Source organism: Parasteatoda tepidariorum, chromosome 7 (genome assembly GCF_043381705.1).
Source record: "Parasteatoda tepidariorum isolate YZ-2023 chromosome 7, CAS_Ptep_4.0, whole genome shotgun sequence".
NCBI classification, from domain to species: Eukaryota; Metazoa; Arthropoda; class Arachnida; order Araneae; family Theridiidae; genus Parasteatoda; species Parasteatoda tepidariorum.
In genome coordinates this window covers 71471841-71496898 of record NC_092210.1, presented here as the reverse complement: position 1 = coordinate 71496898, position 25058 = coordinate 71471841, and the positions used below count along the sequence as shown (strand labels likewise).

Genomic DNA, 25058 nt, shown 5'->3' with positions numbered 1-25058 from the left:
GGATTGACAATCAGAAAACACAACTTTAAAATTCAATTAATCCAAGTAAATTGGAAAGACGTTGTAATTACCAAAAAATATCTTAATTCCCCTTTTAAACTAAGTTAAGTGAAACAAAAAAGGATAAATAAAAATCTGCAGCTTTGACATAAAGCAGCTCAAAAATTAATGTTTTCCTATTATGGAGCTCAAAAGGGGTACTTGAATAAGAGATCTTTGAAAGAATATTTTCTTTCGAAATCACGGCAATGTAAAAGAAACATTGAAAACTTTCATACATGTAAACGTAGAACCTAACTTTTATAACAACTGATCTCTAAAGTTAATGCTATTAAATGGGAATAGGTTTTAAATTGAAAAATGGCCCAAATAACCCTGAATTAGCGCGAAAATCTTTTCTTTAAAATAGAAATGTTTCTCTAATTGATAAAAAAAAAGAATATACTCCGAAGAGCCATTACATTATGACCACCCTCCATCTATAACAACGGGCTCGCCCAGGTTTTCATGGTTTCTCGCCCAGGAACAATGTTTTCATGGGGCACATTAGGACCCATAATCCTCATAGAACAATCCCTGACGTCTGTAAGCTACTTGAACATAGTTGCAGACCAGGTTCACCTATTCATGGCAACAGTTTTTCCTGCGGGGATGGTGTTTACCAACAGGATAATGCACCATGTCATAAGGGTCGAATCGTCGAGGAACATTCCAGTGACTTTCAAGTCATGTCTTGGCCCCCAAATTCACCTGACCTTAATCCAATAGAGCATTTGTGGTCCTACTTGGAAAACCAAATTCGTGCTGCCACGCTACCCCCTCGCAATGTGAGGGAATTGCAGGACCAGTTGGTGAGCGCTTGGTACCAGATACCTCAGACTACCTATCAGCACCTTGTGGAATCAATGCCATGGCGGGTGCTAGCAGTTTTGAGGGCTAAAGGTGGTCCTACATGTTATTAGCAGGATGGTCATAATGTAATGGCTCTTTGGTGTACATATATATCATATTATTCTCTAATTGTGTGGTTTTGTTATAATGTGTAAATTTCATTGTTCAGATGCATTGCTGCTTAAATATGAAACACAGTCATTTAACTTTTAGTGATCTTTAATAATATTTACATCCAAAATCAACAATACAAAAAAAAATTAAAATAGTTAAATCCAATGAATGTTGAAAAGAGATGAATAATTGGTCATTTTAGTCTAAAGGTTCAGTTTTGATGAGCAAGTCACAATAAGTGCTTTGTGTCGACAAAGTTTTTTTTAAATAAATAAAAACTCGATGAAATAAATAATTGATGAAGATTAAAGGGGAACATATGATAAAGATATCAAAGTTCCTGGTTTCACAAAAGCATCTCGGCCACTTGGAAGACAAAAATTACTGTAGATCACCTAAAAAATAAAAGAAATATTTTATAATTCGTTATGTATCGATAAACACTACCTTGAAAATAATTATGAAAAAGAATATGAAGTTATGAAAAGTTCTGAATCATACAGTTAAATTAGGTCTCTAATGATGTAAAAATTACAAGTCTTCCGTTATTACGATAACTTTTTCTTACAAAATACACTTTTCCGTTATTTAAATGAACATTGTTGTAAAGGTATCGATAGAAGACATTTTTCATTTATTTCCAGTATTTGTACAGAAAAGCGTAAAGCTAGCATGGTTTCCTTGTCTCGATTATTTTAAACATTCTCCCCATCATTTTAATAAAGCAGACCACCAGCTAAGTTATCTTTTTTCTAAAGAGAGATAAGTTAGAAATCCTCTCTTTAAAAAAAAAAAAATTCGTATTTCGTTTTCTTTCTTGACTATTCTAAAAACAATTTGGAAACTTTTTGTTCAAGCATTTCATAACAACAATACTACAATCTATAGGCAAAAGTAATCAATTTTATATAGGTATTTTTAAATTAATATATAGTTGNAAATTGTCTTTTGTTTCCCTTTTTGACTATTCTAAAAACAATTTGGAAACTTTTTGTTCAAGCATTTCATAACAACAATACTACAATCTATAGGCAAAAGTAATCAATTTTATATAGGTATTTTTAAATTAATATATAGTTGTTCAAAATAAAAAAGGCAAGTGTATCTGCTTAATTTTTAATCTTTTTTATAGCTATTTTAACATTATGTGTGTCTATTTGCTAATAGCGACAATTTATCTATAACTTTATAGTATAACTAACCTTTTCTGTATATTATTTCTATGATTCGATTGGTCGTATTCATTTGTCACGTTAGTCTCGTCACGTAAGTGACACTATTAAAATAAAATAAAAAGTCCTACTGACCAAAATTATTTTCCCTAAATTTTCTGATATGTTTTTTATGAAGTGCACCTTGGATATGATAAACTTTAAATATGTCTTTATCTTTCCGAGAAATTCAGCTGATAGAAGTATTACCTGCTATGATTGCTAAAATGTTACGTAATATTATTGATGGCGCATTAATTATAAGTAATTTCTAAAAAATAGCCCTTTTTTTGGTTCAGTAGGATGCATAATCACTGTTTGTATGATAAATAATTCAAGAATGGGACAAAATTATTTTCATTTATTTATATTTGGGCATTTCTCAAGGGTAGGAACAATTACGTTTGAATTTTATTAATATTTTTGTCATATAAGGTAAATATTTATTACTCATGCAACGCTCTTTTCTATTTAAATAAAACTGACACTACAAATAACTTTTGTCGATGAATTTTAGAACATACAATTATCTTAAACAATAAATTATACCAAAAACTATTGGCGTAACACAATTTGGAGAACCTTTATTTCACATGCAAGAAAAGAAAAAAAATGTAGCAGAATTATTTTATAAAAACATAAGAAAATACCTTAAAAATCATTCTAAGTATGGATAAATAAGTTTAAACTACTTTATTTACTTACTGTTAAAAATGCCAGCTCGGTTCAATATGTTACTTTTTGGATATGAATCACAACACTAAATTTTTTGTTTCTAAAAATTTATCACACTACGTTGTCGCAACCATTATAACTGTTCTATTTAAACTTTATACTTTAAATTTTATTTGCAAAGATACAATTTAAAATGATGTTTATTTTAAGTGTTATTGGCGCATCAATTTCGGACATCATAAATGTCCTAGATTGACTTTTTTGGTTAAAAAAATTATTTATAAGATATTTATTGAAAAATTTTGCAATAGTTTATGCTAATTCCTGCCACTTAACAGAATTTACTGTGAATTGAATTTAAACTTAATTGTTCTCAGTGCTTAAAGTTAATAGATCCGTGTTCATCTTTCAGAAACTGCCCATTTTAATAAATAAACTTGTCAAAGAAACTATAAAATGTTACGTTTGTTACTAAGAAATGACACCATATCTTGTTTCAATTTTATGTTAAACCATGATTTCAGATTATTTATTAACAACACAAACTTCTTGTTTCAGCATCATATTTTTCTTTCTTTTTTATTTTTTAATTAGGAAATCATTTTATTGCTTTTTTAACACTCAATTTTTGCTTTAATGATAAAATTGATTAATTTTTAAGAAATATATAAAATGTATATAATTTTATCTGTTTACCAGTTACTTTTATTTCATACCTTTCTTTACACTAAATCTGAAGTAAAAATTCAAACTTTCTATTAAAAATTGGTACTCACTCTCTGATAAAAACTATTTAATTGGAAGGGAAAGTATAGGTAAACACATATTTTCTTCTTTGGGTCACAATTTTAACATGTGTTGCAGAGATCTATTACTGAAAAGTTATTTATTACTTCTTTTAATATTATACCTGACTCTCTCGATCTGTTATAGTCACTTGCCAAGCATGTTCTTCATTATTAACCATACCGCTAATTTGGTTGACCATGTAGCAATTCATAATTGATGAATGAGAGAAAGTAAACACATCTGTTTCATGATTCAAACCAAGAATGTTCTGGTACTTTATTTCAGCCTGTCTTAATGCTTCAATAAGAGTCATCAGAGGAGATACGGTAATTATTATATCTCGTGTAAGAGAATTTAATGAATCATTGGTATTTACACGAACAGTTGCTGCAAACTGAAAAATAAAAAGAATTCGGAATCATTATTGAAAAAGGAAAGGCAATAAAATATCATACTGAAATTTAAGAAAATGGGTTAGGAGAAAATTTTAAATGTCGTATTGAATAGATGAAATTTCAATCAAAAGAAATAAAACACAAATTGTAGCGAAAAAAGAATGCAGTATCAAGTGTAATAAAAATTTAATATTTTGTTTCACTTTTTTCTTCTTTTTTCTCCATATTGCTAGAATCGATTGCGTTTATGTTACAACGATTTATAAGAGGCATTTCCCAAAGTTTATTTCATAAAAAGTTGTTGTTGTAGTTGTAGTTCATGTACGTCGCATTAGAGCTGCACAATGCTATCGGCGACGATCTGGGAAACATCCCTGAGGATGATCCGAAGACATGCCATCACAATTTTGATCCTCTGCAGAGGGGATGGCACACCCGCTTCGGTAGCCCGACGAACTGCACACGAAGTTGAGCACTTTACGGTAGAACAGTTTAAAGAGGACCAATACCACACACCCTCGGTCCCTACGCAGACTGATCCAAGTGGTCACCCACCCGCACACTGACCGCAGCCAGTGATGCTTGACTTCGGTGATCTGCTGGGAACCACGTCTTAACGATCATTTTTTAATATTTTTAATTTTTAATAGTTGAAATTAATTCGAATGCTTAAACCTTCAATCGCCTTTCGGACAATATCTTCTAAAGTGCGACTGATGCATATATTTTAAAGATCAAAAATCCTATGCAATCTTATTTGTGTAAGTGAGTTTTAGGAAGAAAAAGTAAACAATTTTTGAATTGCGTTTTTTATTTTAGAGACTTGGCGAAATTCGAAAAACTTAAAAATATCATTCACACTTTGTATCGCTATTCTTCACCATTAGATAGTGACTAATAGTGCAATTAGTCTCAATAGATAGTGACTAATTGCAATAGATCACTAATTTCAATCTATTGCAATTAGTGATTAATTGCAATAGATTGCAATTAATCACTATCTATTGAGTGCGTCAAATCCACCAATTAAAGAAAAAAAAAATTCTGTCCAAGGTTTTATTTCTCACATTTCAGGCGGCCACTTGAAACATTAAGATTTATTTTTTCGACAAAATAATCCAATTCTTTAATCAAAAGTTATGTAGGGGACGGTTTTTGTTTTTCTAAACGCGTGAATAGCCTGGCAAAACAACAACCTATCCATACGAATATTGCTACTAATTTTCATATAAGTAATTAATCTAAATATAGTCACAACACCTAATATGAGTATGGTGCTAGGGTATATGCTATTAGGAAATCGATAATATACACTGGTTATCATAAATTAAGGAAAAATCACAAAAATAGCGATAACTCTTTCAAAAGTAAGCCAAACCGTGCAAAATTTGNTGGTCACCCACCCGCACACTGACCGCAGCCAGTGATGATTGACTTCGGTGATCTGCTGGGAACCGCGTCTTAACGATCATTTTTTAATATTTTTAATTCTTATTAGTTGAAATTAATTCGAATGCTTAAATCTTCAATCGCCTTTCGGACAATATCTTCTAAATTGCGACTGAACCCTATATTTTAAGCATCAAAAATCCTATGCAATCTTATTTGAGTAAGTGAGTTTTTGGAAGAAAAAGTAAAAATTTTTTGAATTGCGTTTTTTATTTGCGAAATTCGAAAAACGTAAAAATATCATTCACACTTTGTATCGCTATTCTTCACCATTGGATAGTGACTAATAGTGCAATTAGTCTCAATAGATAGTGACTAATTGCAATAGATCACTAATTTCAATCTATTGCAATTAGTGATTAATTGCAATAGATTGCAATTAATCACTATCTATTGAGTGCGTCAAATCCACCGATTAAAGAAAAAAAATTTCTGTCCAAGGTTTTATTTTTCACATTTCAATCTGGCCACTTGAAGCATTAAGATTTATTTTTTAGACAAAATAATCCAATGCTTTAATCGAAAGTTAGTAGGAGGCTGTTTTTTTATTTTTTTTTATTTTTTTTTTTAAATGCGTGAATACCCTGTCAAAACAACAGACTATCTATACGAATATTGCTATTAATTTTCATATAAGGTAATTAGTCTAAACATGGGCACAACACCTGATATGAGTATAGTGCTAGGGTATATGCTACACTATCTACCAATAAGTATTCGGACATCTATGCCAATGACTATATCTGCGGTCCTGAGAAACGACACGCCCTCCGCCGGTATATATTGTGTAGGGAACAACATCGGCAATAGTCCCATGCAAGATGCCTACTGCACTATTTTGGATGACAATGTTCGTTCTACGTTGTGGCAGTTTCACGGGGTGGACCCCTGTTACTTCCAGGAAGACAATGCCAGCTGTCATGTTGCGAGGCTCACCAAGGCTTGGTATGGTGCCAATGGGGTTAATCGAATGGACTGACCAGTCCAGAGCCCAGATCTGAACCCTATCGAGAACCTCTGGGACGAGTTGGATCGCCGAATTAAGGGGTGTACTACCCGTCCAAAATCAGAGAAGGAACTTACATGTCTTCTCCAAGCCTAGCGAAAGAAAATACCTCTAGCCGTCACACAAGGACTTGTGCAAAATATGCCCCGGAGGGTTCACGCTGTAAGTGCCTCTCATGGAGGCTCTACCAACTATTGATTATAAATAAAGTTTGTTTTTCTTTTCAATCACACGTGTCCAAATACTTATTGGTAGGTAGTGTATAAGGAAATTGATAATATATTATAAGATAGTAGTGTTATTAGGTAATTGAACCAAAAATGAGTGCATTACTTCTAATACTGAAAAATGTTTAATTCAAAATTTTGATTGTTTCTTTCAGTGTATACTCCTAAATCCATGTTAATGAAGTGATGGAATAATAAGAGTCTTCAATTTTTGTAGTTCAATCTAACGTAGTAAAGCGACGAAGCGATATTACATGTAGCAAAAATTGTTCGTATAAATTTTATGCATACGCCCGTCTTTTTTATTTAAAGATATCCTTCTTTGATCATTAATCTTTTTTGAGAGAATTCCCGTGGCTTCTTTATTTTTCAAATAGCTTTGTTGTGAATTGGCCCCCTTGACGGTCTATATTCAGTAAAATAAAAATGGTGGATGAATATGGGCATTTAAAGAGCTTAGCCACTGCAAACAATTAGCGGTCATATCGAAACAAGGAGAAAAGTAAAAAACAACACCCAAGCCTAAACCCATGATGAAAGTAACAATTGTTTCAGCTCAACCATCTTTAAGTGGTCTATACATTGTATTGTGTTCTGTATCATCACGAAGAACAGTTAGACATAATACAGTGCAACAAACGTCATGTTTGGGTGCATGAAAAATGTTCTAGCCTTAAATGAGAAAAAAAAACTGTTTTTGTATGTCTATTTTGTGACTATTTAGCATTAAGTTTCTGTTTCCATAATCTTGAAAGGTAATCCTATTAGGATGAAGAGTCCGTAATGAATGCATAGATTCTCAACTGTCCCATCGGCCCCACATTGCAATTATTTGAAGATTTCAACTCAATTCTCTTTTTTACCTGCTATCTCCTGCAAGGAGAATACATCGACTCATTTACAGATTTTTATCTACTGAAATAAGAATTACAGCGAATAAAATTCCTTGGAACGCCCACAGTTGGGTCACTTACCTTACCATATATATATATATATATATATTACAAATGGATAATTAGTCATCTTTTCATTTTAACTGCTAACCGTGCTTATAGCCAAAATGTAAATATTTGCTGACACTCAATTCCAAATCTGAACAAACACCGGCTTTGAAGTTAGTTTCTCCTTCTCACTCAAAAAAACAAGAGTAACAGAACCGGTTAAATCCTTTTCTTGGCTTCAAATATGAACAAAATTTGAAGTAAATATTTATATATAAAACGAAACAGCTAAAAGTTTTCACCCATTTCGAGTTGCGCATTTCTAGAAAAACTATGAAAATACAGACTTTAATATAATACCGAAGTTTTCACCTATGTATCGTGATAAATCTTTTTATATCATACATTTTAAATGAAAACATTATAAATTTTACTTTAACATTTACTATCAGCTTGTTCATTAATTACCATTTAATAATTAATGAAAATTAAACTCAATGCGATTTTTGTTTAGCAAAAAGTTATTCATCCAGGTACCTTATTTATTAATGTATTTACTTATAAAAAACTTAAACATGAATAATTAATGATTTAGCAAAAATTATAAATATTTTTCAAGTTTGTAATATTTTTCAATTAATTTTTGTGAAAAATTGAAAGTAAATAGTGATAATGACAAAAATGAAATAGTATAAATTAAGTGTTAAAATATATAATAAAAATCTTACTAATGATCGTACTTGATTATTCTTTACTGGTGGTATAGGAAACGGGACCACAGGCGGAATTCTAGGCTCCTGATTTCTTGCTAAGAAATCTGCTTTTAATAATCTGTTGGGTAAAGTATTTTGAGCAACTGGAATGATGACAACGTCATCTTCATGAATATTTGTTGTTTGAGAAGGTAAGGAGTAAATTGCATCATTTGGACGTAGAGGTGGATCTGCGCTTATCATTTCTGGCATAGGTACTCTCTCAATCGTATTAAACATATTCTAAAGAACAAAAGAAGAAAAAGCACAAATTTAAGAGAAATTAGAGCATCGTTTAGAGTTGTCTTTAATAGATAATTTAAGAATCCTTGTCAAAAATGAAGTAAACTAAAAATATACAAAATAGGGGTGCAAATAAATGATCCAAATCAGTCATATTGAGAAGGGGCAGAATGGTTTGCAAAATTAGGCAAGAATGAAAGCATCAAAACAAATTTGTTTGCTAGGTGAAATTTGAAGATGTTCTTAAAAATCATGTTTTTACTACCCTCTGTTTCTACCAGCTGGCAAATAGGTTTTGAAGTCCTCTTTTTCCTCAATAATGATTCATAAGATTTCAATAGAGTTTTCTTTATCATTTTAATATTAATTTGTGACTCTGACGGAAGTACTTCTTTTACTTTATTTTGACAAGGATTCTGAAAAATATACGTTATGAAAAATATATGTTATGAAAAATATATTTAAATGCACCAAAAGTGGAAAGTGAAACAACGAAAATGAACGTGTCTAAAATTTCGGCAACTTTCCTGAACAATTGGGACTATATTTTCCGATTTGCAACTCTCTTTTGAGAGTCAAGAACCAAAGTCCGTCTACAAAAATATGTTCATTCAGATAATTTTTTTTGTTGCCTGATTTCCTTACTTGAAGTATGGTTTGCACAAATTAATTGGTATATTTAAAGTTAACCCTACTAACCATTAAGTTGTATCTAGCATGTAAAAATACAATCCATAAAATTAAAAGTTATTCAAGCGTTCCATTTTATATTTGGTACATTGTACAGTACCTGCAGTAAAACAAGGTAAACACGTTGTTCTTCACATGATAAAAATTGAAAATTCAAAATTGATTCGAAATTTTTTTTAAATTATGTTACATTTTAAATTTTTTTTTTCTTTTTCTTTAAACGTGGAATAGGAAATATAAAGAGCATAAAAGACAGAAAATCAATGAAAAGTTTTGCTTTAATTTTACTTTAAAAGATTTATTTATAAAGCGTTTCTATAGTATTTTGCAAGTGGAAAAACCCCATTTTTAACTTTTTGTAAGAGGAACAAAAAAACACTTTTTACGAAAGGAAAACATAAAAGTATACAGAAAAGTTTTTTTTTTTAAATATTACACTGTTGTCCATGTGATTATACAGCAAGCAAACTTGTTCGAAAAGTAAAGTAGTTCAAAAATAAAATGACGATTCGAAAACGTTTTTGAAGGCTTGATGAAACTGTCGCTAAATTGTCAAAATATCTCTCCAATGGTTGAGGGTTAAAATCATATTTATGAAGATCATATATAGGATTTTTCTCTTAAAGTATTCTTACCTCTTCCATTTCCTCTTTAATTTTCATTCTTTTTTGAAGCATTCTTACTATTGAGAAAGAAGTGGTTCCTTTCCTCGCTGCAAGAAATTCAATCAGTTCCTGTATTTCACTCAAGCCTATTATATTAAAGATATCTTTCATGTCACATTCAATCACTCGATTGCTCTGTAACGATTTTCTGTTTGAAGTTTCGATCGGTGTGATCTTATTTTCTGTATGAGAAAGTGGATTCGCTAGATTAAAAGGTTCATAATTAGAAATAGACGATTCCACTTTGACAAAAAAGAAAAAGACTGTCGGTAGGAAAAGAAGCATTCTTCTGATGGAGGACAAGTTTTAAAAAACAACCAGTTACCTGAAATAAATATTCATAATTAGATGAGAATTTTTATACTTATGGACAGGATTTTGTGGACTTAAAAAATTCCTTAAGAAATGCCCTTAAAGGAAAAATAAAATTCGTTAAAATTAAACAAGAATTTCAAAATAATACATTTCTTTCCTTAATTGACAGATAATTGTTTTAATATACGTTCATTAAGAATAATCAAAAGGCAATTATTTTTAAAAAGTTTGTATTAAATGTTAAAATAAGAAAAGAAAAAAAAGAAACACATGGGAATAGCAAGGTTGCCAGATATATTACGAACTTTGATTTGATGAGAAAAATATCATAAAAGTTCTATGTAATAAAATGATCCAATACTAATAAAATTTCGAAACATCAAATAAATACCCTAGGTATTTAATACTTAAAAATAAACCTATTGTCCTAAAAGGAAAGAAAAAAATTCTTCGAAATGCAAATGGTTTGGGGTCAAAACTTTGCCGATTTATAATTTCTCGGGTACAAAACTTCTCTAATCTAAAACTTTACCAATGTAGAACTTAGCAGGCAGGTCTGTAGCTAAAAAAAAAATTTTTTTTTTCCGGAGAGGGGAGGTCAGATTACTTGTCAATGAATTCTAGAAACGGATTAAACATTCGAATGAACAAATTAGTTTTTACCCCAAGGGATAGAAAAATTAACAAATTATATCAAATTTCATAATTTATGAAAAAAATTAAATAATTAAGGAAACGGAACCAAACTAAAAGCAAAAAATACTTCTCAATCTAAATTTTAAATAAGTATAAAAAAAATATTCGAACTTCAATTGATCGTTAAAATCAAACTCAAACTCCATATTGCATTATTAGAACATGGTTAAACTAAATAACAAAATATTGAGAAAAAAATTTAATGTAATATTTTTATTTATTTAAAATTAATTAATTATGGATTTAAAGCTTTAAAGCATTAAATCTTCTAAATTTACATTAAGCGTTTTTCATTTTAGTTTTTAAGTTAAATTTTAAAAAAAACTATAAAAAATAAATAATTTAATATTTTTGTTTTCATTAAAATTAATTTAATTAAATGTTAAAAGTTTTAAAATACTGACTTCTTTTCTAAATTAACACTAAGCGTTTTTATTTTAATTTTTAAATTAAAATAATGAAATATTAAAAAATATTTAATTTGATATTTTTACTTTTATTAAAATTAGGTTAATTATAAATTTGAATTTACTAAATATTATAATATATAAAATATCTTCTATTAAAATTAATGCATAAATTAATTATAATAAATTATTAATGAATTAATAATAACTCCTTATTTAAAAGTTCAGCATCGAATTTTTTTACTGAAGATAGCATAATTTTCGCTAGCTTCGTCTATGGGTGTAATTACAAAATTTTTTTGAAGTTATTTCATTGCTCGATCAGTTTTAGAAAATGTGTTGAATTGTTACTGTTATTTAAATTTATTTTATTATTAAATATAACGTTTTTAAAGTAATAATAAATAGCCCATTTCCCTTTTGTTAACATACCTAAGGGTAAAGGGAATCTATTTGATATCTTTAAACAAAAATTATTGAGATCATTAAGATAGAATTTGAGAAATTTATTAATTGATTTACGGTAAATGGACCTAAATTTTGTGCTCTTTAATATTAAGTGCCTTAGCTCTAAGTTTTCTATAATATTTAAATTACCAGTATTATTAAGATGTTTATCAACAAATTCAAAATATTTCTCATCCTCACAGCGACATACATAGAAAAATTAAGGAAATAAAAAATTAAAATTAATAAAAATTAAGAATTTTTTTATAATTTTGCATAAAATGGACATAATTTTGCTAAATAATATTTACCTCGAGGAATTTTGTTTCATAATCATGACGATAATATTAATTTTAATTTTTTGATTTAAGTATTAAAAGAATTTAAGAAAAGCTTGTTGAGATATACAATAAAAGGAAGTTTAATGTAAATAAATTAATTACTTAGAATTCTAATGTTTCTAGAAGTATTTATTCAAATACTATTTTTAATCAAATAAATAGAAGGTATGCGTGAAACATTTATTCACCCAAAAAAATAGGCGCACTCTTTCAAAATTTGATTATAAATAATGGATATCCAACAAATATAATTAAACTTTATACAAAATCATTGGGTTAATTGTGAGTGTTATGCAAAATTATTGGGTTAATTGTGATATTCAACAAATATAATTAAATTTTATGCAAAATCATTGGGTTAATTGTGTGTGTTATGCAAAATTATTGGGTTGATTGTGATATCCAACAAATATAATTAAATTTTATACAAAATCATTGGGTTAATTGTGTGTGTTATGCAAAATTATTGGGTTAATTGTGATATCCAACAAATATAATTAAATTTCATACAAAATCGTTGGGTTAATTGTGTGTTAAAATTAATGAATGAATATATTTACACAAAATCTATTTTGTTATATTTATATTGATATTTTTTACCTTATACAAATGTAATTCACGTGAATCCGAGTCCTAAAATTTCTAATTCTCCAATTTTTCAATTAATATTTTTCAATAAATATTAATAATTTCTCTAAAAATCATCGAATTAGAATGTTGTATTTAAAGTTCGACCTTTTATTAACTGTAAATTTTGAATTTTTCAGTAACATACTATTACCTTACGCAAATCCAATTTTCCGGCCAATTCAAGGTTATACACTTAAGTAGGAACGCTCTTTAAAAATGTATCCCACCATTAAATTTCATATTCCAAAATCTACCAACTCAGTTGCGAAAACATTTTAAAATCAATTTTGCAAAATATTCGCAAGTTCATAGCGTCCGTTCTCACTTCTCGTTTTATACGTTCCTATTTGTGTTTTTTTTTCTTCTTCTTAAATTTCTGTGATTTTTGCTTGATAGGGTTTATCTTCGAATCAGTTAATTTTCTTTTTTTCCTTTGGTGTTTCTCGCACTATAGTATTTATTACATATTTTGCTTTAGTAATATTGTTACACTATTAGAAAGCAGCATTTTTAAGGATATAATCGTATGCGGCTACCTCCTATATTTTGGGGGTCAGAAATCCGAATCTGTTGGGAAAAAAAGACATGTTTATTTAAGGAAAGTACATTTTTGTGCCTGATTTCGTAATTTAAAATACCGTCTGCACTAATTAATCAGCATATTCGAGACTATGTCAGACTATGGATTTCAATGAACAAGGTTCGAGTAAGAGTCAGAGATCACGAGTTCGAAAAACCTCTGAAGGAGGGAGTTCGAACATTTAAAAATAATTCAAAGACAGAATTTGCATAGTATTAATTTTGAGTGTGTAAGTACCCTCATTATGCANTAGTATTTATTACATATTTTGCTTTAGTAATATTGTTACACTATTAGAAAGCAGCATTTTTAAGGATATAATCGTATGCGGCTACCTCCTATATTTTGGGAGTCAGAAATCCGAATCTGTTGGGGAAAAAAAGGCATGTTTATTTAGAGAAAGTACATTTTTGTGCCCGATTTCGTAACTTAAAATACCGTCTGCACTAATTAATCAGCATATTCGAGGTCGCCCCAAACCATTAAGATCAGGTCCTAGAACGTGAAGATCCGGTCATTAGATCAAAATGTATTCAATATAATCCGTTTTTTTTTTTTTTTTGTTTTTTTTTTGCTCGCTGTATATTTTTTTTGTACTATGCCCACTCTTGTTTAAACAACAAATTGCATGAGCACATGACGTGCCATATTTGAGACAACGTATTTTGTTTAAAAATGAGTATATGTTGATTTGAGCATATTACTATACTCAATAACAAGGAGCTTTCTAATTTCACTAGATTTGCTTCGAAGCCATTTCGACAGATTTTATTTTTGCTCAGTTTTAAGATACCCTTATTTACAGTGAATGTGAACCTCCTGCTACTAGACTCCTATGCCATTATTTTAAAAATAAAGCAAGACACAATATCGGTACAAAATTTTTTAGTAACTTTAAATTTACCTTCACTGTATTTTTGTCGAAGAAGTAAATTTGCCATTAATTTTCCGAATTTATTTCAAGAATTTATTAGTTATATTGAAATATAACTTTTAAAATTATAATGTATTGGAAATTATTCTGCCAATTTATGTTATTCTTTGTGTTTCACAATAAAAAAAAATAAGTACAATAATTTTCATATACCATAAATCAAAAAAATAATGACATAAATTGGCAGAACGATGTTAATAACTTATAATTAAAACTTGATTATAAATAAATAAGACGTTTAATAATACTGATTAATCATTAAAAATTGTTTCTACATTAATATCATTTTTAAATAAACAAGCTTTAAAATTGCAATTGATTAATGCCATTAGTATATTCACAATATTTAAACATGACACTGAAAAAAATATTACTCATACAATGAATGACAAATAATTCTGTTTTATAACGAGCACAGAAGTAGCAATACAAATTTTGGAGCTATAAAGGAAAAGAAATAATTGTTTTAAACTAAAATAGTATTGATTCGAAATTACTTTCCTCTTCTTCTTAAATATACAGTAAAATAGTATAAACGATATTTATCAGTTTAAAAAATAAAGCTTGTAGTGACCTACTTATTCTATACTTAATTAGTTTTATTCAAAGAACTTAAACGGGGAAAATTGTTAATTGGAAAAATTTAACATTTATTTGCAATACCTAAAACTAGAAGTATGACGCGAATAGAAAAAAAAATTCTGTTATAAGTTTGACTGTCAATTATTTCAGAGTAAATGAAAAACGTATTGCAGAAAGAATCATTCTTGAAATTTCATTATTTACATTTACCATTCATCGTGACTGAGTAATTGCTTCGTTAAAGGAAACAATTGAAAAAAATATTGATTTTATATATAAATACTTTTTTCGGTCTTATTCAGCGTTTGTAATTTAAACCTTTATGTGTATCGAATTCTTAATGTGAAACTGTTGATATAGATATGATTAGATATATTTTTAATAGTTTATTCTAAAAATAACAAATTATGATTAAAAGATTGTCGGCCAGACTGATCTCTACTTTTTCGTTTAAAATGCACCCCATATGCACCCTAATAAATATGGAATCACTATATGAAGATTTTATAGTATTCTGCAAAATGCTTTTCTCTCTTATTCCGAATTGAACCTTGTAATGTTTACAATATTTTATTTTATAACCGGCATTGAACAGTCGACCCAGTTTTGGGTTTACGTTACTCCGTAACTTTATCTTACCCGTAACCTTATCCGTAACTTTATCTTAAACTCTGTAGCCTTGTAATTTTGAACCCAATCCAGAAGACAAGATAACTCCTGAACCAAATATTGGGATAAATTTGCTTTCGTGGAGGACTTGTTGATGAAACTAACCCGCATTTGGGTTACATGGAGAGGAAAACCACGAAAACCTCCCATGGTTAGCATTACGGCAAGGAGACTCAAACTCAAGATCCGTCTATCACTAAGGATCTTTTACGTCAGCATTGTGGTCGGTGCGAGCCGGGTACGGAGTTCGCATCGACCAGCGATCGCTGGGATTCGAATCCGGTTCTTCTCATTGGAAGGCGAAGGCTCTATCCCCTGAGCCACCACGACTCAATATTTAATATTTTGAGAAACATTTCAAAAGAAAATCCTTACACTAATAATATCAACAGCTTTTTAATCGGTTAAAATTTTCAGTATTTAAAAAGTGCCGCTTGTTTTTAAAAGTGGACAGCTAAAAATGCTACAACTGGCTCCTGGCCAGTGGCGGCAAAATTTCCTAATTTTGCCCTCTCGGATGTTTTCAAGCATATCATGGAGGTTAAGGCCCTACAGTTTCGAAATCAACTCTATGCTGGTGGCAGTGGGTTAAGCATTGCGCGCCAGCCACATTTCCTTTCCATACAAGATAGTACCTATCGATCGGAAGCCTGAGCTTTAGGTCATGACAGGTGATATAACACTGGTTTTTCACAATGATAGCTCAACTAAGTGCTTTAATCATTGTGCTATTGTGGATCAATATAAATTGATTAATGCAAGGTATTTTGTAAAGACTTCACATACACATATATTAAAAACTTTTGCATAAATAAAGTAAAAAACTATTCATAATAGGGTTTGTAATTGGCATTTAGGGGAAAAAAACGTTAATTAAATTAAATAAAATTCATTTTATTTGTTTAGCACTCGAGTCTTTTCTCCAAATCAACTTTCAGCTTTAGCAGTAAATGAACTGAATATTGAAGATTTTGAATCCTCCTTTCCTCTGATTGTTCTCGATAATACTTCTTTAGAGTTCGATAACTTTTCTTGTTTACTTTTTCAAAATCGCAATATCAAATTTTGATTAATATTTTTTTTACGAGTTAAATTTGGAATTTGTTTTTGCTTTGTCATTGTTTTAGTTTAACAACTTTATTTCAAATTGCTTAAATTTAATTATACCAAACATATAAAGCTGAATTAAATTCTTTTAAAAAACTTATTTTGAATATTTGAACCTAATAATTTTTATTGTATGTTTTTTTGAAAATTTTTAATTCTCAATTCAACATTCTGAATCCAAGATAAAACGAAATTACTCTTTGAAGATTCAACATTTTTCATTGCAAATGGAAAAAATATGTATTTTTAATGCATCCCATTGTTTGTTGTATAAACCAAAGAAAACTACTGAATTTTGCGGGAATTACAATTTTTTTTAAAATTTGTGTTAATCCTATGTTTGTAATAAAAGAAATTTTGCATCCTGGATGGTCGCGTTCTTAATGAAAAAACTTATAATTATATTACTATAAAAGACTGCAATAAAATTACGCTATCCGAAAAAAAAATTAAAAAAAAAAGTAAGAATTAATTTTATACCCAAATGTTCAGATATCTAACTTTTTCATTTAATATAAAGAAATTATTAAAAGATAATTTTCAACTAATAAAAGACTCACTTCTCGTAGTTTTTCAATTGTTTGAATTAACAGAATCTTATCTTTAATTTACACAATCCATTTTAAGTGATTTTGAATTAATCCATTTTTAATTACTGATCTATTAATTTTATGCATTCTTTAAGAAAAAGAGATTTCATTTTCCAGAAGCCTTTAAATGTGTAAAATTAAATCCTGCAGAAATAAAATTTGAAAATGCAACAGGCGTTTCTTTAGGAAAGTAGTAGAGGATATTAAAAAATAATTCAATTAAAAGGCAATTCAACGATCAATAATCGTACACTTTATTTAATAAAAGAACTTATAAACAATAACTTTGTAACATATTTTCTTACGTATAATCTCTAATTATTCGAGTTCTTATTTAAGAATGATTAGCACAGATAATTATAAATAAAATAATTTACGGAATCGAAATATTCTCTATACTAAAAAAGAATACATTAACATAACGCTTTAAATTAAAGAAAAAAAATTAATTCTATGGTATTTAAATATAGTCCTATTTAATAAATGTATAGTAATTAAATCAATAAAACATTTACAATTCCGAATCTCTTTTAACTTATTTAGCATTTCCTTTTGACAAATTAAAGAAATTTTCATTAATAACACTTTTATATGCTTATTAATGTTTCAATTTTATTTTAATATTTGCAACTTTAAGTAATTAAAAATGCAAATTAGTCATAATATTATTTTATTAAATAAAATATAAAAATAATCTGTTTTAAATTAAAAAAAAGTATTAAGCATCCAAACATCGCATGAAAAATTATAAACAAAGAGACAAACTAATAAATATTTTCTTCTAATAGTTTCTAACTAATTAAATAGTATTTAATCCGATCATAAGGGTTATTTTTGCTAATAAAATATGCAAAATAAATTATATGAAATATTTTTTGAAAAGATTTGCAAACATACCATCAACAGGTGCAATATGAAAGAAGCTAACCGAATGAAAAACTGAATAAACTAAGTGTGTCTCTATATTTATTAGAGGAGAAAGTTTTGCGGGGGAGTCACATCCGTGGCGCCTCTAAATTTTATTCATTCTCTTGATGGAAGTAGAGCGGTATGCGTCAAGATGTATTTGAAATATTTGTTTCCGTTTAAATACCAAGCAATTTTGGTTGTACGCAACAAACAAACCTTGCCCGCTCTACAATTTATTGATATTTATTCTTTCGGGTGAAACTATTTATTCCTTCGAGTAAGAAATAGTATGTTCATTGAAATAAGTGAATATTTAAGAAAGAAAAAAATTGTGACAGTATCAGCTCATAAAAACTATGCTTTAAAAATAAAAAAATATTAATAACATTTTTCAAAACCAATAAAAATGAAAGCATTATTTTAATAAATAAATTCAATTATTTTTAGCAATTAATTAAAATAAATATTGTGTTAAAATAAATTTTGATGACAAAAAAAGGATTAAATAATAAAAAGAATTTAATAAAAAGCATAAAGCTCTGAAAAATGCCTTTAAAACATCAAAAGACTTAAACAAAAAATCTTTTTTTTTTCCTGTTAAGTTATGATTTTTTTAATTACGTATACAAACTTAATTTGTTTTAAATGTGGCAATTTTTTAATGATTTTACATCTAAATAAAGAAGTAAAAATATTTTTTGTAGTACTCATTTCTTTACAAACTTATATCATTAGTTTTTTAATGACAGCTTTTTAATTTAAGTAAATATTTCAAATTTTTGCTCCTTTTCATCTAAAGTAATAGCGTCACTCAGCCGTGTAAAAAAGTACCATAACATAAAATTTGAATTTATTCTCTTTTACATACTATTTCATTTAGTTAAGTTTTAATTCAAGTTTTATTATGAATTACTTTTATGTTAAACATAAGTGTAAAATTTTTAATATCATTCAAAATGAAATTAACTAGTTATTATTTTAAAAAATGAAATAAAAAATCATTGCCTTTGAATTGTTTGATTCTTCTCTCTTTGATCTTTCTGAGTGTCGAAAATTGTTCAATTCTTTGATTCCCCGCAGATCAATTCGTATTTAATTCTTTGTTTCTCAATGAAAATACCGTAGGTAGATGAGAAGTATTCATACGAAGAAGTATTCATTCATTGATCATTGCCCAAACACAGGATTAGATTTAATAAGAAATGAATTTTTACCTGCATTAAAGGGAACATTGTTGTGATTATTGTTTATTTTATGCACACTTGAGATCATTGTTTTTTAAATACAAAGTGATCCATAACCACTACTCCTAATATGTTTTCAGAATCTCTGTCAAAAATGCAGTCAAAATTACATAGATACAAAACACATCGAGAATTTTTCTTCTTCTTTTCTACAAGAATATAGTTTCGAGAAATCATATGTTAATCTTCCTATAAATTCCGTCTTTCTCATATTTATTGATGATCTTTCGGTTATTAATTTTAACGATTTTGGTATTATAGCTAACCAAATTTATCCAAGTTAATTAATTCTTAACAAAACTAATATTTGAAATTCTTCAACAAATTTTCTAGATTTAACTTTTATTATTAATGAAGATAGAAGAATTATATTTAAACTTTTTGACAAAAGATGATTTTAACTTTTCAATTAAAAAGAACGTTAAGTTTAATTCCAACTTAGCCAACTTTTCCAACATTAATACCAATCATATTCTTAGGATTTACAGCAATAATTCCAACTATAAAGGGTTTTGAAAAGAAACTGATAAATTTAAAACAGATTTAATTCCTTCTTTCTCATATTTATTGATGATCCCTTGATTATTAATTTGAAAAATTTTGGTATTATAGCTAAACAAATTTATCCAAGTTAATAAGTTCTTAACAAAACTAATATTTGAAATTCTTCAGCAAATTTTCCAGATTTAACTCTTATTATTAATGAAGATGGAAGATGGATATTTAAACTTTTTGACAAAAGATGATTTTAAATTTCCGATTAAAAAGAGCGTTAAGTTTAATTCCAACTTAGCCAATAAGGTTTTTTCCAACATTATTACCCATCAGAGTCTTAGGTTTTACAGCAATAATTCCAACTATAAAGGGTTTTTAAAAGAAACTGATAAATTTAAAACAGATTTAATTACTAGCCATTTTCCTAATTCATTCCTTCAATTTCATTTTAACAAAATGTTAAACCACATAGAACATTAAAAAATGTTTATATTTATATATATATACATACGTATATATTTTCATCCTTAAAGTATTTATATTAAATATCTTCTGCCTGTTCTTAGAATTAGCTCTGATTAATTTTTAAGGCTGGAACTAATTATGATAAGCTATTTCTAAAGCCACTGGACGGAATAGTTTGGATGTATGACCTTTTATACTGGTTCAATTAATTTGTTAAGTAAGTTTCTAAATAAATTGTAGCCTTTAAAAAATAACTTCGAATTATTTAATTTTAATTGTCCAGTGTAATAAACAGTTTATTTTTATTTTCCTGTTATTATTATATTTATTTGTTTTTAAGTATTTTTTATTGTTATTTTTTTGTGAGTATGAAATGAGCTCTGGTTTATGAACAGACATCCCCAATGAATACAGGTAATACGTGTAGACTTTACTGTTATGAAAGAATGTATGAATGAAGGATAAAGTCTATAAACGGCTTTCTATCCATGTATGCAGGCTCTGAATTATAAGCAGTCACCCTATGAAGGAAAGAATACCAATAATGGTTTATTCTTAGTTTACATCTGTAATTTAAACTCTACAATTATTACCTATTTGAATGTTGTTGTTCTTTTAATATTTTAAATTTTTCAATTTTTTTTATTAATTTATTTTTTCTTTTAAGGGTTTTGTTACTGAAACTTCCGATTTTTTTATTAACGTGTTCTTTTTACATAAATGGCAGCACAAAAGTGTAATTTGCTTCAGATTTTTTCTAAAAAATACTTTTTTTAAATTATTTTGTACAATTTAAGCTATAAGCCTTGATTTTTATTACTTTCTTTCGATTTTTTGTTAACTGTTAGGTTAGTATATCTATTTTTAAGACATATTATACTTTTACTCCACGTCGGTAAGTTTGTTTTCTGTTTTCTTTTTATCTCAAACTCATTTTCAATTGCATTTTATTTTTTTTTTGGCTACATGGACGCATTATGAAGAGTAATTTTTAAATCGTTAATTCGTTAAATAGAAAATCACTTTTTGAAACACTTAAACAACACAAAATAGGTTTTAAATTCATGAACACTAGACATAATTAAAATAGCAATTGATACACCTTTACCTTGTAAACTTATATTTACTATTTATTTTATAAATCTTAACCATGAAAGAAATCTGCGTGGGAAGCAAGAATAGAGCAAACCATTATCCAGTGTTACGCCATCATGCTACATACATGCTACAAAAATAATAGCTGCATTTGTTATAAAAGTAATTTTAAACATACATTACCTCATGCGTTCTTAAGTTAAATTGCTACAGATAAAATCCGTAAAGTTTGTCTGAGTTTCTCGTTTGAAATGCAAACAGAAAGGGGAAGGGATTTTATTGCTTTCTGTAAAAGTTAAGTGGCTTCGAAAATCAATTCAAAGTCATTTCCCTCATAAAATGCGGTAACAAGTTTCAAATGTTCTATAATATTTTAGGAAATAGGGAAAGTGGATCTCAAAGAAAAGTTCATTAAATAGAAAACTCACTTCGCTGTTTGGAAGTTCGTTAAATGGAAGTCCGACTGTATATATATATATATATATATATAAATNCTGAAACCAAAATATATACACAGAGAGAGAGAGAAAGATAAGTTTAGGTGAATAAAACATAGCAGAATATTTGGTGGTTATATAAGTTTTTTGCGAAAAAGTTACGACCTATATTTTTTGTTTTGGTTCTGACAAAAATTCTGTTTTTCGCTTTCTTTACTTCTGAAAGATATGGTTTTTAAAGGAAATTTTCATTTTATTATTTTCTCTGTTTTGTCTGTTTGTTTGTTGGTTTGTTTGTAATGGAAATTGGTAGGAATTTTTGTTGCTTGGCAATAAATTTCGTTTGTAATAACCAAAAAACGATCAATCACGGAGCACCAATTTAAACTAGTCAAAATTTTGGTCGGATAAATTTTATTTTACCATAAAAATAACAATAAATTCTGATTCTAGAGGTCAGAAAAGGATCGAAACTTGTATAGTCATCCTGCAAAAAAAAAACTCCAGTTGAAATTTAAACTAGTCAGACAGTAATCGAAATTTTAGTTAAGGGCTTTGCCATTCGCAAACGAAGACAGATGTAATGTGAAATCTTTTTGATTTAAACTCCACCATATTTTGGGAAATAATTCTGTGGAACAAAATGTTTATTATCTGCGCAGGAAATCCAACAATACATCTTTCTGCATTTTATTGTTTACTGAAAATAATACTCTAGGTTAGCTTGTGCTATTTTATTTGTGTAGTGAAATTTTAATTATTTTTATGTAAATGTTTGCGAATTTTTAAGTTCGTTTCTGTCTTTCATTCTCCTTCATCAATTCTTTTAATCTTTTTTAATAATTATAAGGGGCTATTAAGGAAGTGATTTTATATTTTTTGGACAAAAAAGTTTCCTGCAAAAGTCATTCTGTGAAATTTTGCAATGCAGGCAAATTTATTAAGTCGTGGAGTTCCATGGGGTCGTGAGGGACACTTGTTTGTGTATTTTCTTTAGTAAATGTGTTTTAATCTTTAATAAAGCAGTTTTCATTAAATGTGCCTGAATGAGAGACGAATGTTATTTTTTTCTTTCTAAAATAAAGTCTAAAAATAAATTAAAGCAAGCGTTACGTGTGAGACAGATGGATGAAATAGATGAATTCAGCCAATTGATAGTTTAATTATCGTATTTATTTTCCTAAAATACAAACTTTCGTAAATGCTTTTCAAAAGTTTTTAACTGTTTTAAGTCATGGTAATGTTGAATTTTACTTTTTTTTCTTCAATTTGTCATTAGGTCGTAACTTGTGGGACAGATCGGAAACTCGAGCACACGCGACAATTAAACAATTTTAAACTCAATTTTTACTCATTGTAAACTGTCATTACATTGCATTAAAACATTTTAACTATAAAATTACTTTTTACGGTAGTTTATTAAATGAAGATTACGAAATTCAGTTTTTATACGATGTTTCAATAAAATATTTTTAAAAAAATTTAAAGCGAAAACATTTTTCCAAAGAAATACAATTATATTTTTTCTTAAAATCTGAATTTATTGTTGTTGCTGACAACTACCAGTGCGGAAATTGTTTTTTTAATAAATTGTGTTTCATATGTGATACAGCCGTAAGGAATTCGTCATTTATAAATCCTATACGTACCATCTGCTTCGTTGAAATTTGAATCATATCTGGACTTTCCTATGCAAATTATTTTTCATAAATAATTGGAATCAAACTTAGCAATTACCATATCCCTGGACAATTATTTAAAATGTTATCCAGAGTTTTTTTTTTCCATAACTGGTAATTAAATCGGTATCATTACATAAGCATTGGATTTTCAGTAAATTTTCTTGCTTTCCTATATTGTTCCATTTCGGAAGCATAAAAAATTGTCTTTCTACGCTTTCTATTTCAATTTGAATTTTAATTTATTCCTAAACAAGAGAAATACTTTGGTATTTACATTAGCATATGTTAAGTTGCCATTTTGCTTGATCATCTTAAATCGAATGGGGTGTTATATATTTCCACCAACAACACTTTTTCCGTATGATCTAGCAAAATATTTTCATCTACCTTTTGCTTAATTAATATAATAAATTGCCAGTTAACTTGTATTTAGGTTACAATCAAAATAGATCATGACAAATTACAGTAGATCACAATGTTCTAACTAAGCTTTAAATTTTCCTATCTTATAGTATTTTAATATAAGAAAATATCATGTCTTTATATTTAGCCTTAATATCTATGTAAGTTAAATATGTTTTGTACACTTTTTGATTTTAAAAAAAAGTTCTACTACCTTTTTTCTGCATTTTTCCTGTTTTAGACATATCTATTGTAAAGAATCTAAAATACAGTAAGTTATTATAAATAAGCATCGTCTTTTCTAGGAAAATATGAAAAATGTTATTTTTAAGAACTTGAAACTATTAGCACACAAAAATATATACAAAATATTTTGAGGTTCTAGAATCGATATTCTGCATTAAATTTAGAATGTAAAAAGGTTACAAGTACTATTTTCTTTTAATTTCGTTTTTAACACACATTTATTTCGTTAAACTAAACAAAAGAAAATGCTACACAATTTTCAATTTATTATTAAAAAAACACCAAACTTATTACAAAACTTTTGATTTTGCTGTTGTCACCTAATGTTAAAATATATACTTTGAAATAAAAGTTTCTGAAAAAGTTGTATAATTTCAATGAATTTATTCAAAAGGAATGATAAATCAATGTTTAAAAATAAAATTTGAAAACATAATAATAAATAATTTGGTTGCTATTGTGAAAAATACATGTCTTCTGGTGAGCTTCTTTTTTCACATCTTTTTTTTCCCCTTTGTATTTTAAGTAGCTTTAATCAAGTTTCCTCAGCGTTATCATATCCAAAGTTTTTAGAGTTATAATATATAATTTTGTGAAGAATTATAAGATTTTGCAAGGAAATTTTTTTTCATTTAACGAATATTTTGTGCTATAGATAAAACTCGAGAAGAAATTATGCAAGTAAAACGAAGTCTTAAGCATAAAGTTTTTAACCATATTATATATATATATATATA

General features: G+C 27.9%; 1 protein-coding gene across 4 annotated transcripts in view; it reads right to left on the bottom strand.

The window, feature by feature from the left end:
- Positions 1–1092: 1092 nt before the first annotated feature.
- Positions 1093–25058, bottom strand: part of LOC107440033 (uncharacterized) — a 60113-nt gene continuing 36147 nt past the window's right edge. For 2 of the 4 annotated variants that reach the window (XM_043043633.2, XM_043043635.1), the window contains exons 2-5: positions 10019–10373; positions 8427–8693; positions 3802–4074; positions 1093–1400 (exon numbers count right to left, since the gene is read on the bottom strand). In XM_043043633.2, coding sequence (XP_042899567.1) covers positions 1311–1400; positions 3802–4074; positions 8427–8693; positions 10019–10333 — 945 coding nt within the window. In that variant the 5' untranslated portion in view covers positions 10334–10373 and the 3' untranslated portion in view covers positions 1093–1310. Of the gene's footprint in view, positions 1401–3801; positions 4075–8426; positions 8694–10018; positions 10374–18243; positions 18380–25058 lie in introns of those variants that run through there. The other 2 variants (XM_016052809.3, XM_016052810.3) reach the window with 2 other exon arrangements.